At 35.6% G+C, this 13,727-nt stretch overlaps 1 protein-coding gene across 2 annotated transcripts in view; it reads right to left on the minus strand.

Moving 5' to 3' along the window:
• The window catches only part of SMC6 (structural maintenance of chromosomes 6), a 66,919-nt gene that overhangs the window by 26,566 nt on the left and 26,626 nt on the right, over positions 1-13,727 (minus strand). The window contains exons 7-15 of one of the 2 annotated variants that reach the window (XM_065928606.1): positions 12,874-12,954; positions 12,063-12,164; positions 8,215-8,334; positions 8,015-8,113; positions 4,758-4,904; positions 4,252-4,340; positions 3,413-3,577; positions 2,834-3,012; positions 1,277-1,481 (exon numbers count right to left, since the gene is read on the minus strand). In XM_065928606.1, the coding sequence (XP_065784678.1) occupies positions 1,277-1,481; positions 2,834-3,012; positions 3,413-3,577; positions 4,252-4,340; positions 4,758-4,904; positions 8,015-8,113; positions 8,215-8,334; positions 12,063-12,164; positions 12,874-12,954 (1,187 nt within the window). The remainder of the gene's footprint in view (positions 1-1,276; positions 1,482-2,833; positions 3,013-3,412; positions 3,578-4,251; positions 4,341-4,757; positions 4,905-8,014; positions 8,114-8,214; positions 8,335-12,062; positions 12,165-12,873; positions 12,955-13,727) is intronic. The other variant, XM_065928607.1, reaches the window with a different exon arrangement.

The raw sequence follows: 13,727 nt of genomic DNA on the forward strand, positions 1-13,727 counted from the left end.
GAGGGCAGAGAGGGTGGGAGCAGGAGTCTAAGAGGGAGGGCATGTGGAAGGGGACTGCAGTAAAACATAGACTTTGGCCAGTCCACTGAGAGCACAGGTTCTCTGCTGGGGAGGAGCAAGTACTTTCAAGGAGGCATGTGCCATTGCTGGCTGGGCCTGCTCCTACCAGCTCTAAAGCTCTCAGTCACGGCCACCCCTTCCTTGAGCTCTACTGCCCTGGGATGTACTTCGTATTTAGTTTATATCACAATCAGTTGCCTGCTGACATGTGGTAAAATCAGCATAGGAGAACCAGAAGTAGGAAGGAATAGTAGCAATAACAGGTCATTCATGAGACAAGGAAAGGACAAGTATGAAACAGGCTCACGCAACAACAAAATGGAGAAGCCTAAAGAGGCTGGGGACAAGCACGATGAGCCTCAGTGGTAGGAGCAATTACAGGACAAAATGCTTTGATAATCTTAATTAAGCTTAGAAGAAATCTTAATAAAACATGATTGCTAAAGCCTAATAAAAGGAAAAATACCACAATCAAATTAAATATGGAAAAAACATGCTTAAAAACAAAGGCATTTTTCATGTCTCCAAATATAAGAAGACTTAATTTAAAGAAGAAAAAACCGGATTCATAAGAAAAAAATGGAGTGGGAGAGGACAAAAAATTTAAAAATGTAATCTAGTAATAGGAAAATATATATACAGAGGAATATATATATATATGTAGGAAGATACACCTTACATATATATCATATATGTGTGTGTGTGTGTGTGTGTGTGTGTGTAAAAGAGTAAATTGTTAGCTAACTAGCAACTAACAAAGAGGCCAGTTTGGGTATGGTGCCCTTGAGGTCTGTTAGGGTCAAAGAAAACAATCAAAGATCAAAGAAAACAACCACAGCTCTTTATGGACTCTGTAAACCACCTCGAGTTGAACTGTGAGCAATAAGTACCACAGCTCTGCCGTACACACTCCTTTTTAACATGGACAGGTATGTACCACTTCCCTCTTCAGTAAATTTCTAAGCCACACAAGGTCTATATCCTGGTATGTCTCCCACAACAGACCTTGTGTAAGGACCTCAAAGGCAGGGAGTATCTATCATTTATTGATCTATGTATCTCCAATGCCTAGATTCAAATTAAAGATGTGGCTGATGGAATTTTTACAGATCAGTAGTGTAGACATGGTTAACATTAAAAACGTTCTAATTCTTTCTGAACTAGTACATGACTAAGCAAAACCAGAACAGCTTTTAAATAATTACTGATGCCTTACCTGTGTCTTACATCATACATCTCATTCCGAAACTCAGAAACTATTATCTGTGGCCGTGAGGTCCCTGGTGAATAAAACTTTTTCATCAGTGCCTGAAGCACTCTTTCATCGGCATGGTTATGGCAACAGTAGGCTTGCAGAAGTCCTTTTAAGCAAGATTCAATAGCCAAAGCAAGCTCAGGGTCCCGAAGATGAATGCAAGCTCCTAAAAATGAGAGAAAGTTATTAAAATGCCCATTAAACACTTGACATATTAATGTAACTATCTTTGTATGAAGTGATAGTCACTCAGTCATGTCCAACTCTTTGTGACCCCATGGATTGTAGACTGCCAGGCTTCTCTGTCCATGCAATTCTCCAGGTAAGAATACTGAAGTGGGTTGCCATTTCCTTCTCCAGGGGATCTTCCCAACCCAGGGACTGAACCCGGATCTCCCACATGGTAGGCAGACTCTTTACCAACTGAGCCACCAGGGAAACTATTATCTTTGTATAATAGTTCATAGATGACTTTAAAATATTTTCATACTAAGCAATTTAAATGATATTACAGATCTTATTTTAATCAAATGGGAAACACCCTCATCCCACTGGATACATTGGGGAAGAAGCACAGAATTCTATGAAAAGCTGTCTTGCTCTAATGTAAATCAACAGTGTTTTTCCTTTGTGTATACTAATTCAGCCTCTGAATGGTTTTGAAAATCAAGCCAAAAGGGTTATAGACACTACTATTTAATGCAAAACTGATTAATATTGAAATTTTAGATTTAAAGAGGGAAAAAAATACCTCACTTATTGAAATGGATCCTGGTATAGAGGTACACACATATCATTTAAATGAAGAGACATTACTACAATACTTAATGCAGTATATAATACTGTGCTAAAAATGTCATCTATACCATCATTTTCACCCAATGATGTACAGAATTAAAGATAACTCCTCAAAACTCAATGTATTTTTTAATAAAGATTTTTTTGATGTAGACTATTTTTAAAATTTTTATTGAGTTTATTACATCATTACTTCTATTTTATGTTTTGGTTTTTTGGTCATGATTTATGTGTGATCTTAGTTCCCCACCCAGGGATTGAACCCACAGCCCTGTACTGGAAGGTAAAGTCTTAACCACTGGACCAACAGGCAAGTCCCTAAATTGATTTTTTTTCTCATGTACATATAAGGATAGTTAAATAACTCCAGATTTATACTTGAAAGAGAACTCAAAAATAATGTTGTCCAACCTAAACAGAAACTTCCTACTAATCAATTACATGCAAATTAGTTCATTGATTTATTCATTCAGGAAAAAAATCAGAACCAGATTAACTCTATAGCTACTTTTCCTTTTCCTAAGTTCTCTTTTGATTCTTTTGTGCTTAAAAGATATAAGAGGAAAGTTACAAAGCTTAAAGTGATTTTATCATCATTTCTTAGAATGCATACAAAGTCTACACATAACTACATGGTAAATTATATTCAACAGACTCCTTCCTGAAAATAAAAATACACTTCTAATTTTTATGATATCCTGACTAACTGGTGACAAATACCTAATGGGCCTACAGGTTTATAGGTAAAGAGCCCCCGTCTGTAGGCATCATCTATGGCTTCAAGAAGAGCTGGAACGTGAGGGCCAAATCTTTTGAGTCGATTGGTTTTACTATCTTTCAATTCTTTCAGTTGCCTCTGGTTAAAGTTCAGTGTAGTCTTCACATCTAACTCTTCTCTCCTAAGAAATACACGTGGAAAAACAGAATAGGTACATTAACAGGTTATACAGAAATATCCAGACTTTTCCCCTAATACCTGCATACCAATAAATGACACAGCTACCCTAAGAACTAAAAGCAGATTCTTTATTTGAAAACAATTGTGTTACCAAGAAAAAAGTCAGAAGACCTCAAAACTTAGTGTGAAAATAACAATAATGCAACAGTGACAAAAACAAGAAAACCCAGAAATTGTCCAATTCTACAAGATTAATTAGGAAGTTTTATTAGGAAAGTGATTTTGAAAGATACTTTATTATGAGGAAGAACAAAATAAAAATCAAGTATTTTATTTTCATAAAGAGGAAAATTACATGATTTTCAAATAACTGAAAAAGATACAAGGATGTGTACACTTACTTAATCCTGGTATGTTCTTCTTTGTCTTTTTCTATGGCTTGCTGAAATTGTTCAATCTCTTGATTGACTGAACTTTCTTGATCTTGTAAGGCCTTTACTCTCTCTTTTAACCAAGATATTTTTTTTTGCCTTTCCAACCGTTCAGGTTCCAAAGACTGATCGGCACTAAGAGTAAATAGTTCAAAGTGGAAATGTTAAGTTAAAAACCTAACATTTTAAAAAACATAAAGCAATGTAATAAAATTCCTCCAGCAGTAGTACAGAAAACTTACGGCTGCTGGGGGGAAGAAACAGGGAGTTTGGGAAGGACATGTACACATTGTTATATTTAAAATGATAACCAACAAGGACCTACTGTACAGTACATGCGAACTCTGCTCAAGGTAGCCTGGATGAGAGGGAAGTTTAGGGAAGAAAGCCATGCACGTATATGTATGGCTGAGTCCCTTTATTGTTCACACGAAACTATCACAACTGTTAATGCACCATGTGTGTATCTAAGTGTGCGTGTGAAGTTGCTCAGTTGTGTCCGACTCTTTGTGACCCCACGGACTGTAGCCCATCAGGCTCCCCTGTCCATAGAGTTCTCCAGGCAAGAATACTGGAGTGGGTAGCCGAACCCCTCTCCAGGGGATCTTCCTGAACAGGGGATCAAACCCAGGTCTCCTGCATTGCAGGCAGATTCTTTACTGTCTGAGCCACCAGGAAAGCCCAAATTGACTATACCTCAATACAAAATAAAAAATTAAAAAAAAACAGAAAATAAAATACTCCATTTCACTTAGATTACTTTATTACAAAATGAGGTAAAAATGAAAATTGCAAAGTAACTATCTTACCTTTTTCTCAGTTCTTCAATTCTTTTGCAAAGTTGCTCATCATCTTTCTTTAATGCTTTATACTCATTTAGGGAACGATTATACAAAACCTAACAAAAAAGTCAGACACACGTTAGTAAAATGAAAAAACAAATACCCTATTCAAGTCCACTTTTGCCAAATGGTCAAACCAAAGGTTGAATATACACAGAAATATATACTTAAAATGAAGTACATATATGGCCGCATAAAATTGTAACATTTTTTAAAGCCCAAAATCAACATAACTACAAAACCTCTACTTTTAAAAATAAACAGTATTGATATTTGATATGATGAAGTTTTTAATGGGTTTCCCTGGTGGCTCAGTAAAGAGTCCACCTGGAATGCAGGAGACTCAGGTTCAATCTCTGGGTCGGGAAGATCCCCTGGAGAAGGGAATGGCTACCCACTCCGGTATCCTTGCTTGGAGAATTCCATGGACAGAGAAGCAGTATTGACATTTGATGTGAAAGCTTTTCTCTCACCTCAGCTTCATTATAGGCCCTTTTCTTAGAAGTAAGATCTGCTTTCAGTGCCATACATTCTGGCGCTCGTGCGTTTGTCTCTTGACTAATCTTTTCGAGTTTATCTTGAATGTCTTTGTATTTTTTTTCTGCTTCATTAAGTCTGACCTTTAAGAAAATTAACATTGTTGGAATACATTTTATTTTTCTTCAATAAACAGAAAAATTAAAAACATAATTATATATGGTTCACATTTCAAATAAACTTAATTTTGCTTTAACTAAACTCGAGACAGTAATTAGATAACCTATATAAAATGCCAAAAAACATATATATTTTTATTGAAGTATAGGTGATTTACAATATTGCATTAGTTTTAGGTGTACAATAAAGTGATTCAATTATACATACACATATTCATTCTCAAGTTTTTTCCATTATAGGTTATTACGAGATATTAAATATAGGTTCCTTATGCTATACAGTGGGCTTCCCAGGTGGCCCAGCAATAAAGAATCTTCCCGCCAAGGCAGGAGGTATAACAGACACAGGTTTGATCCCTGTGTTGGGAAGAGCCCCTGAAGTAGGAGATGGCAATGGAAATGCTCCAGTATTCTTGCGTCGGACATAACTGAGTGAGCACACACATACATGCTACATAGTAAGTCCTTCTTGCTTATCTATTTTATATAGTATGTATATGTTAATCTCACACTCATAATTTACTTTTGCCCCTCCCTTGCCCCTCTGATAATCATAAATTTGTTTTCCATGTCTTCTATATCTATGAGGTGTTTCTGTTTTGTAAATTAAGTTCATTTGTATTGCTTCTTTTTTTAAGATTCCACATATAAGTGATATCATATAACATTTGTCTATCTTAGTTCATTTACAGTATGATATTCTCTAGGTCCATTCATGTTGCTGCAAATGGCAGTATCATTCTTTTTAATGCCTGAGTAATATTCCACTGTATATACAAACCACTTCTTTATCCATTCACCTGTTGATAAACACTTAGGTTGCTTGCATATTTTGGCTATTATAAATAGTGCTATGAATACTGGGGTGCATCTGTCTTTTCTGGATATATGCCTAGGAGTGGGATTCCTAGATCATATGGCAACTCTATCTTTAGCTTTTTTAAGGAACTTCACTGTCTTCCAAGTGACTGAAAGAATCTATATTCCTTTCAGCAGTGTTAACAGGGGGGTTCCCTCTTCTCCATACCTTCTTCCACCACTTATTATTTGTAGATTTTCTGACGATGGCCAATCTGACCAGCATGAGGTGATACATCATAGTTTTGATTTGCATTTCTCTATTATTCTAAAATATATTTAAATTTTAAATTCACATTTAGTAAATGTAAAGGGAGACATACAATTTAGCAGAGAAACAACCATGAAAGAGGATTATACAGTTTGGATGCAATAATGCTTCAGTAGGGTATGTATAATAGTGAAAGCACACAGGAAGAACTTACAGGTCTGTCAGAAAAAGTCAGGAATGCTTTCAAAGCAGTATTTAAGCTGAAACTTAAAAGAGTAATCAAAATGTTTCTGATCAGAAAGTAGCAAATTTTTTTCTAGAAAGAGCCAGACAGTATATCCTTCAGGCTTTGTGGGCTGTAAAGTATCTATCATAGCTATTCAACTAAACATGCTAAGTTTGAAGTGTCTGGAACATGCAGGTAAAGATGTGAAGACACATATTTGAATTAAGTGCTCAGGATAAAAGTCTGAATAGGAGATATAGATTAGGGACTGTCACTAAGTAAGACATTTAGGAAACATTATATAGAATAACAGTGTATTTTTATTATGAAGATATTAGCAGTATAATCTGTATGTTTTTAATAATAATTGAAGTTGGTTCAGGTGTTATACAAACTAAACAAAATCCATCTATTTTCAGTTTTAAATTAGGTGAGTACAAATTTAAAGTCTGCTTTAGATACTATTTTTTCAGAAGCCTTCTCCTCAATAATTATGCTATAATCTATAAACAAGTATATACTATACGAAAGGTTTTTATGTAAGACATGGTGGGAAGAATATAAACATAAATTAAAACAATCCATACTCTCCTGAAATTTACCACTTACTACACAGTATAATACTTAAATACTCAAGTAGAGCAAATACCTACAGAACTCAGTATCACCCAGCCTCAAGATTCTCCTTTCTTCATTTGAAAAAACACTGAGCATTTATTACTAAAACTGATTTCACTATTAGACTGGGAAAATATCTAAAGAGGAAACCAACAAGGTCTTCCCCAATGACAAGCTATGAAACGAAGCTGAGAAAAATTGAGTGGAAATTTCAGAATATTCTCTCAGAAATAAAAAAAAGTAAAGTGAGAGAGGTGGGTGAGGTTGAATTCCCATTTACTAACTGAAGAGGGAATAAGAAACTCAGCCCAGAGATCACTAAGTAAATGTCTTGCCTTCACCATTTCTGCTTTTACACAATCCTCTATTACCTGTCATGGATTAATGCTATAGCTCTTAAAAGGAAAAACACTCATCTGCTTATCTTAGGGGTAGACAGGAAAAAGCAAGCTGGGAAAGATTACACCCTGTAGTACAACCAAGCCTGGCAGCCAGAAGCTCATAAGCTAAGTAGAGCAAAATAGTAATATGTAAGTCAGTCACCCTGAGTACATGGGAGCTCCTATAAGGAAAGGTTAGATCTATCTCTGGCAAGACAGCAGAGAATTCCACAGTGCTGGCTATAAAACCTTGTGAACATACAGAAAAAAAAAAAAAACCCACTGAAATGTAAATTTTAAATGAGTGGATGGTACAGTATATGAACTATATCTCAGTAAAGCTTTTAAAAGAGAATGGAAAGGGATTTTCCTGGTGGCCAGTGGGAAAGAATCCGCCTTGTAATTCATGGGACACAAGTTCAATCCCTGGTCAGGGAACTAAGATCCCACATATCATGAACAGCTAAGCCTGCGCGCCACACCACTGAGCCTGGGTGCCACAACGAGAGAGTCCGTGTGCTGCGCGGAAAAGATCCCACACGGCGCGACGAAGATCCTGGGCGCCAAAACTAAGACCCAGTGCAGCCAAATTAATAAACAAGCCAAAAATAACTCCAGAATTGTGTAAACATAACTTTTAAAAAGAGAGAGAGAATGGAAAGGTAAATGTAAAAGTGGGTCTGTTCACGGTCCAAAGGTCCATGTGGACCCTCAACAGAAAATCACTCCTTTATTTACCACTCAACCAACTTCTACCTCTGCATAAAAAAAGTGGAATCACCTGCTGCTCTTCCGTTTTCCTCTCAAGTCTAGCAGCACGATCTTCTCCAATTTTGATGTTATCTCTGATAGCATTCAATTGCTTTTCAATTTCATTGACCTAAAAAGAATTTATACAGCAAATCACATATAAGACTAAATATAACCAAGTATATTCTGCATATTACAAATATGTGTGAATAAGTAATTAGCTGAAATTACCACTGCCCAAGCCATTTCATGTTTCAGGTATTCCAGGTTGGTCTTCATTGTACTTAAGCCAGCAATATTTTGAAAACGTTCTTCTTTCTCCAAACACTGGCGCTTTAGTTCACTAAGTCGCTTTAAAAAAAAAAAAAGAATGTATTTCTTACTAACACTGAAAAGACGGACTTTCTGCCAATATATTTCTTTTGAACGCATTGCCTAAATAAGTACTGAAAAAGATCTGCTAGGCAATTACTTCTTTAATTAGAGCAGAAATAAAAATATTTTCATTTCTTTGGTATACTTTTACTACATGCAATAGTTTCGTTAATTTCTGCACTCTAAAAATGGCTAGTCTTCAAATGAGGAAGAATGAAGGAATAAATGTTTCAAGGTCACACAAAAACTCAGTTTTCCATTTTCTCTCAATTCCCTATCTGAGAGACAGACTGGGTGAAGTATACCACTAGATCCATTTTAATGCTACTGGAAAGGTCAAAAGGAATTTATTTCTAAAAATCAAATGTTATATTTTTTCTCATCAAAGTTTTCTCTCAATAATTAATTAATAAAATTATCAAGCAAAAAACTAACTACAGTGGTATATGAATAGCTTCTAAAGCTGCACACCTGACTAGAGAGTCTCTCCTCTCCATTCAGTTTCTGTGTTCAAATAGGGACTTCGCTGTGGATCTTAGGGTGTTTCTCTATCCAAGTCACTTTCCCATTCTTCAGGATTATTTCAATCCATTATCACTCTCCTCAAACCTCATAAACCTACCACCCTAATCCCTCACTCCTCCCTGATGCCTGTTTTCAAAGAATCCAGAAGCTGTAGAAAGCAAGTTCTTACAGCTTTCAACAACCTGATATATAAACTGAAAAGCAGTCTTTTCCTCCAGCTAAAAAGAAGAGGTAGCTTCATTATACGTAAGCCCAGTCCCAACTTCTTATTTGGATCCTGACCACCCCCTCTTCTGCCTTCTCAGTTTAGTTCAGTCGCTCAGTCATGTCTGACTCTTCGTGACCCCATGGACAGCACCACATCAGGCCTCCCTGTCCATCACCAACTCCCGGAGCCTACTCAAACTCATGTTCATCATGTTGGTGATGCCATTCAACCATCTCATCCTCTGTCGTCCCCTTCTCCTCCTGCCTTCAATCTTTCCCAGCATCAGGGTCTTTTCAAATGAGCTGGTTCTTCACATCAGGTGGCCAAAGGATTGGAGTTTCAGCTTCAACACCAGTCCTTCCAATGAACACCCAGGACTGATCTCCTTTAGGATGGACTAGTTGGATCTCCTTGAAGTCCAAGGGACTCTCAAGAGTCTCCTCCAGCACCACCGTTCAAAAGCATCAATTCTTGGGCACTCAGCTTTCTTTATAGTCCAACTTTCACATCCATACATGACTACTAGAAAAACCATAGTTCTGACTAGACAGAACTTGGTTGCTAAAGTAATGTCTCTGCTTTTTAATATGCTGTCTAGGTTGGTCATAGCTTTTCTTCCAAGGAGCAAGCGTCTTTTAACTTCATGGTTGCCGTCACCATCTGCAGTGATTCTGGAGTCCAAAAAATAAAGTCTCTCACTGTTTCCATTGTTTTCTTCATCTGCCTTCTCAGGAGGTCTAAATTAGTTGAGTCTTTATCCCATCTTTTCACCTTTTTTCCACTTATTCCTTTTCATTGACTCCTTTCCAGGATCACATTTAAATCTTTATCTTTTCCATTTACAAACAAAGCCAGCAATATTCACCTCAAGGCACCACCTTTTTCTGTAAAAGTGGTTTCCCCTTTACATCTAAGTTTCATGAAAATTATCTTCAGCGCCTCCATTCTACCTGCTTTTCAGCCCCACAAATCTGGCTTTTGTTTTCATCACTACCCTCCATGCTCCATGTAACATTAGCCCAGAACATTTCAAAGCTCTTTTCCATATTACCATGGCCACTACTCTAACTTACCTTATCGTCATCATCTGTTTGGACAATAATACCTTCTTTATTGATCTATGTATATTCTCTCCTTAGAGCTGTTCACTCTCTCCTGTAGCAGAGTGATCTACTGAAAATATATATTCAATCAAGCCATCCACTTTCATGTGTTGTACTGCCTTTTAAGTTTCAAAGCTCCTCCACAACCTGGCCTTTTAACTCTCATTCTTGTGTTCTTCACTCTAGACAACATAGAATTCCTTCAGCTTTTTAAAAACACCACATGCTCTCTTGCCCAAAACTCCATCTGTGCTTATCTCCTGGAACACAATTCCTCACTCTCACCATTTTTTGTCTGTTATTACTCACCATTCACTTTTTACCTGAGGCATTCCTTACTTAATAACTACACCTCTCCCACTGCCCCTGACTTGCCCCCTGTTGCTAGTAACCTATTAAAACTAATCTTTAACTCCTCTAGGAGCACTCACCATACTCAGTTATTTACCATGTGCTTTCTGCTGCATAGTTAGGTACATGACCTCAAGAATCTTGTTATGTATTTACCATTATATGGCCACAGCCAAAGCACAATGCTAGAAGGCATGCAGTAGGAACTCAGTATTTGATGGCTGAATGACTTTCAGTTTCTAATCTTCATGTTCTATTTCTTTTCTCTGACTTATTTTTATTTGTATCTCCCACTGAATCCTTTCCTGATTGCTTTTTTTTTTTAATTTTTATTGAAGTATAGTTGATTTACAATGTTGCATTAGGTCACATTCTACTTAAAGGCTGATACAGGGTTTATTTTGAGAATCTAGTACATTTAATTAGTCAGAAAAAAACTTCTTACAAAGTGCATATTATACATAAGAAACTCAGCTACATGATACAGGGACATAATTCTTAAACTTCATAAACAAATTATTTTCAATTGCTGATGACAAAGTATACCGTGAAGAAAAGTGGGTATTTAAACATCAAGCTATTTAAAGCAAACAAATTTCTTCAAAGTCCTGATCTACTGCTTTTAAAATAATAGATGCTAATATATACTATGCATATTTGTCTGACTATCCATTTCCTTTCCCCAGTAATAACATTATATTCAAAGAACATGTGCTAAATCAATTCTATGGCTTATAGCCCTCCTTGCACACAGTATCACATACCTCAGGTTCGAAGCAATAATGTAGGAATAAAAATAAATATACTCAACTTGACTTTTTCAGTTTTCACTTGGTGAACCATATAACTATAAACCCAATTTTAAATATGTATTCCTCAAAAATTTGAAGTAAAAAGGTCAGCGTAACATCTAATAAATTTAACTTGGGTCAATCATTAATAAAATTCTGTCTCAAAAGAACTTATTATGAAGTTGCTGAAAGCAACTGACTGCATAAAACTGATTAAATGACAAAAGAACAAGATACAGAATCACAGAAAAACTGCTGGGACTTAAAGTACTGGATAAACAGCTGAAACATAAGGCGCTTAAAGAATGTTCACATTTAACCAATGTAATGAAGAGTCATCTATAATTATAAATGCATATTTTGTTAAATACCAGCTTGAGGCTCCTGCTTATTTTCCTGTCAAAAGACATACAGTTTTTAAACTACTGCCCAGTGGGAATTACTGACACGTTATTATGGAAGCAACTAGACACATAGCAAAGGATAAGTAGGTTAGATACTGCACTGCCCTCCAGTCTATGATTAAGACATGGACATACCCATTATTATAAAACAAAAAAAGCAAAGGCTAAGAAATGCCCTGAAGGTAAAAGACACACAAAAATGTTACTATTTTTATATAGGTACACATATATAGATACATCAGTGTATAATTTTACAATACCATTTACCTGGTATAAGAATTTGACTGATTTCAAAAAACAACTGCATTAAATGCTTACAAACCTCTTCTCCTTGATTTATCTGCTCTTTGGTTCTTTCCTTTGTTTCCATAATGTATGAATAGTCTTCCTTCATTTGTTCAAGTTGGGTTGCTTTCATAAAGAACTAAATAAACAAGAAAAACATAATTAGGAGTTTGTAAACTTCTATGTAACTATGTAAAAAAAAGAATTTGGTCTCTGAAAACTAAACACAAACACAAAAGAATACATTTTATTTCAAACTCCAAATTTACTTAAAGTGCTATATTCAAACATACACGTTTACTTGCAAAATTTCTTAAAGCCTTGTGAAAGAAAACTCATCTGGTGTGAAGGTAATACCATTCTGACTTCTCATTTTCACTGTTCTTCCATTCTTTAAGCAAATGTGAAAACAGAGAAAATATTTGTATCCTTGATCTCAATGCATCATAATTTTTTAGCATAGAGAACACCAAAATCATTTAAAAGTCACACTGCAAGCTATAGTAGTAGTCATATATTTTGTTGGCTTTTTAAAGAGTGCTAAATAATCTAATGTTCAAAAGTTATTATGTATGTATGGTCACTCATTCCCTTCTATTTCTACAAATATAAGTTTTAGAATTCACTCTCAGAATTAAAAGCCAAAAAAGTTACAGCAAGGATTTATCAGTAAAATTATACTTCCACCTTACTTAATTTTCTACATTAGTCATACAATATTACTTTAAATAGTGGCTTAAAAAAAACTTGATATTTACTATATGACCAAGATTAATGTTCAGTATATATGCTTAATTTATAAATGTATTCTTTTTGGGTAGGTTTATGTTTATCTCGGTGCTTCTTACTTTGTACTTGTCTCCCTCATTTTTAGATTGCAAGAACTGCTTGCTCATCTCTTGTGTTAAAACAGAAACCGGATTATCTACCTGAAACAAACAAACAAAAGATTACCTTTAAATATTTCATTTTAATGTCTTAAAGAGAACTGAACTAAGATATCCATTACAAGACGCTGCCATCAGGAAGGCTAGGTACTAGCCAGAGGTTAGAGCACTAAATACACAAAAAGAAAATCTTAGAAACTTTTAATGAAAAGAAAATATTTCAAAATTTCATGGTAGTGAAACAAATACTACACCTATGGCTGATTCATGTTGATGTATGGCAGAAACCAATACAACACTGTAAAACAATTACCCTCCAATTAAACACTACAGTCAAAATTAAATATTCTCCCATTATATAAAGGCATAAGAACTTTCTAAAAAAGTGTTTTAATTAGAAAGTTTTCATTCCTTCCACCTGTTTTATAGATACCACTCCTATGCTACTGGTTAACCATCAGATTACAAAGTTGGAAGTTCTCTAGCAGGTAAGTAGCTGGCGTGGGCTCTAATTTGGCTCTGTCGGAACATTCTATGTAATCTCAGGCAAATTAATTACCTCCCTCCAACTAAATACAAAAAGTCCGACTCCGTTACTTCTCATCAGAACTAAAATGACAAGTATTGTTTATTTTTTGTACAGCAGTTCTTCAGATTTCTCATTTCTTGTTATTTCTTCATGAGGAATTAAGACTTTTTTTTCCTACTTGTTTCAAAAAGGTTCACAGTCATTTCCCATTTATATCTTTGGTGTTAATTTGTGTAACTAAGTCGTGTCTGACTTTTTCGTGAACCCCATGGACTGTAGCCACCAG

Source organism: Muntiacus reevesi, chromosome 3 (assembly GCF_963930625.1).
Source record: "Muntiacus reevesi chromosome 3, mMunRee1.1, whole genome shotgun sequence".
Lineage (NCBI taxonomy): Eukaryota > Metazoa > Chordata > Mammalia > Artiodactyla > Cervidae > Muntiacus > Muntiacus reevesi.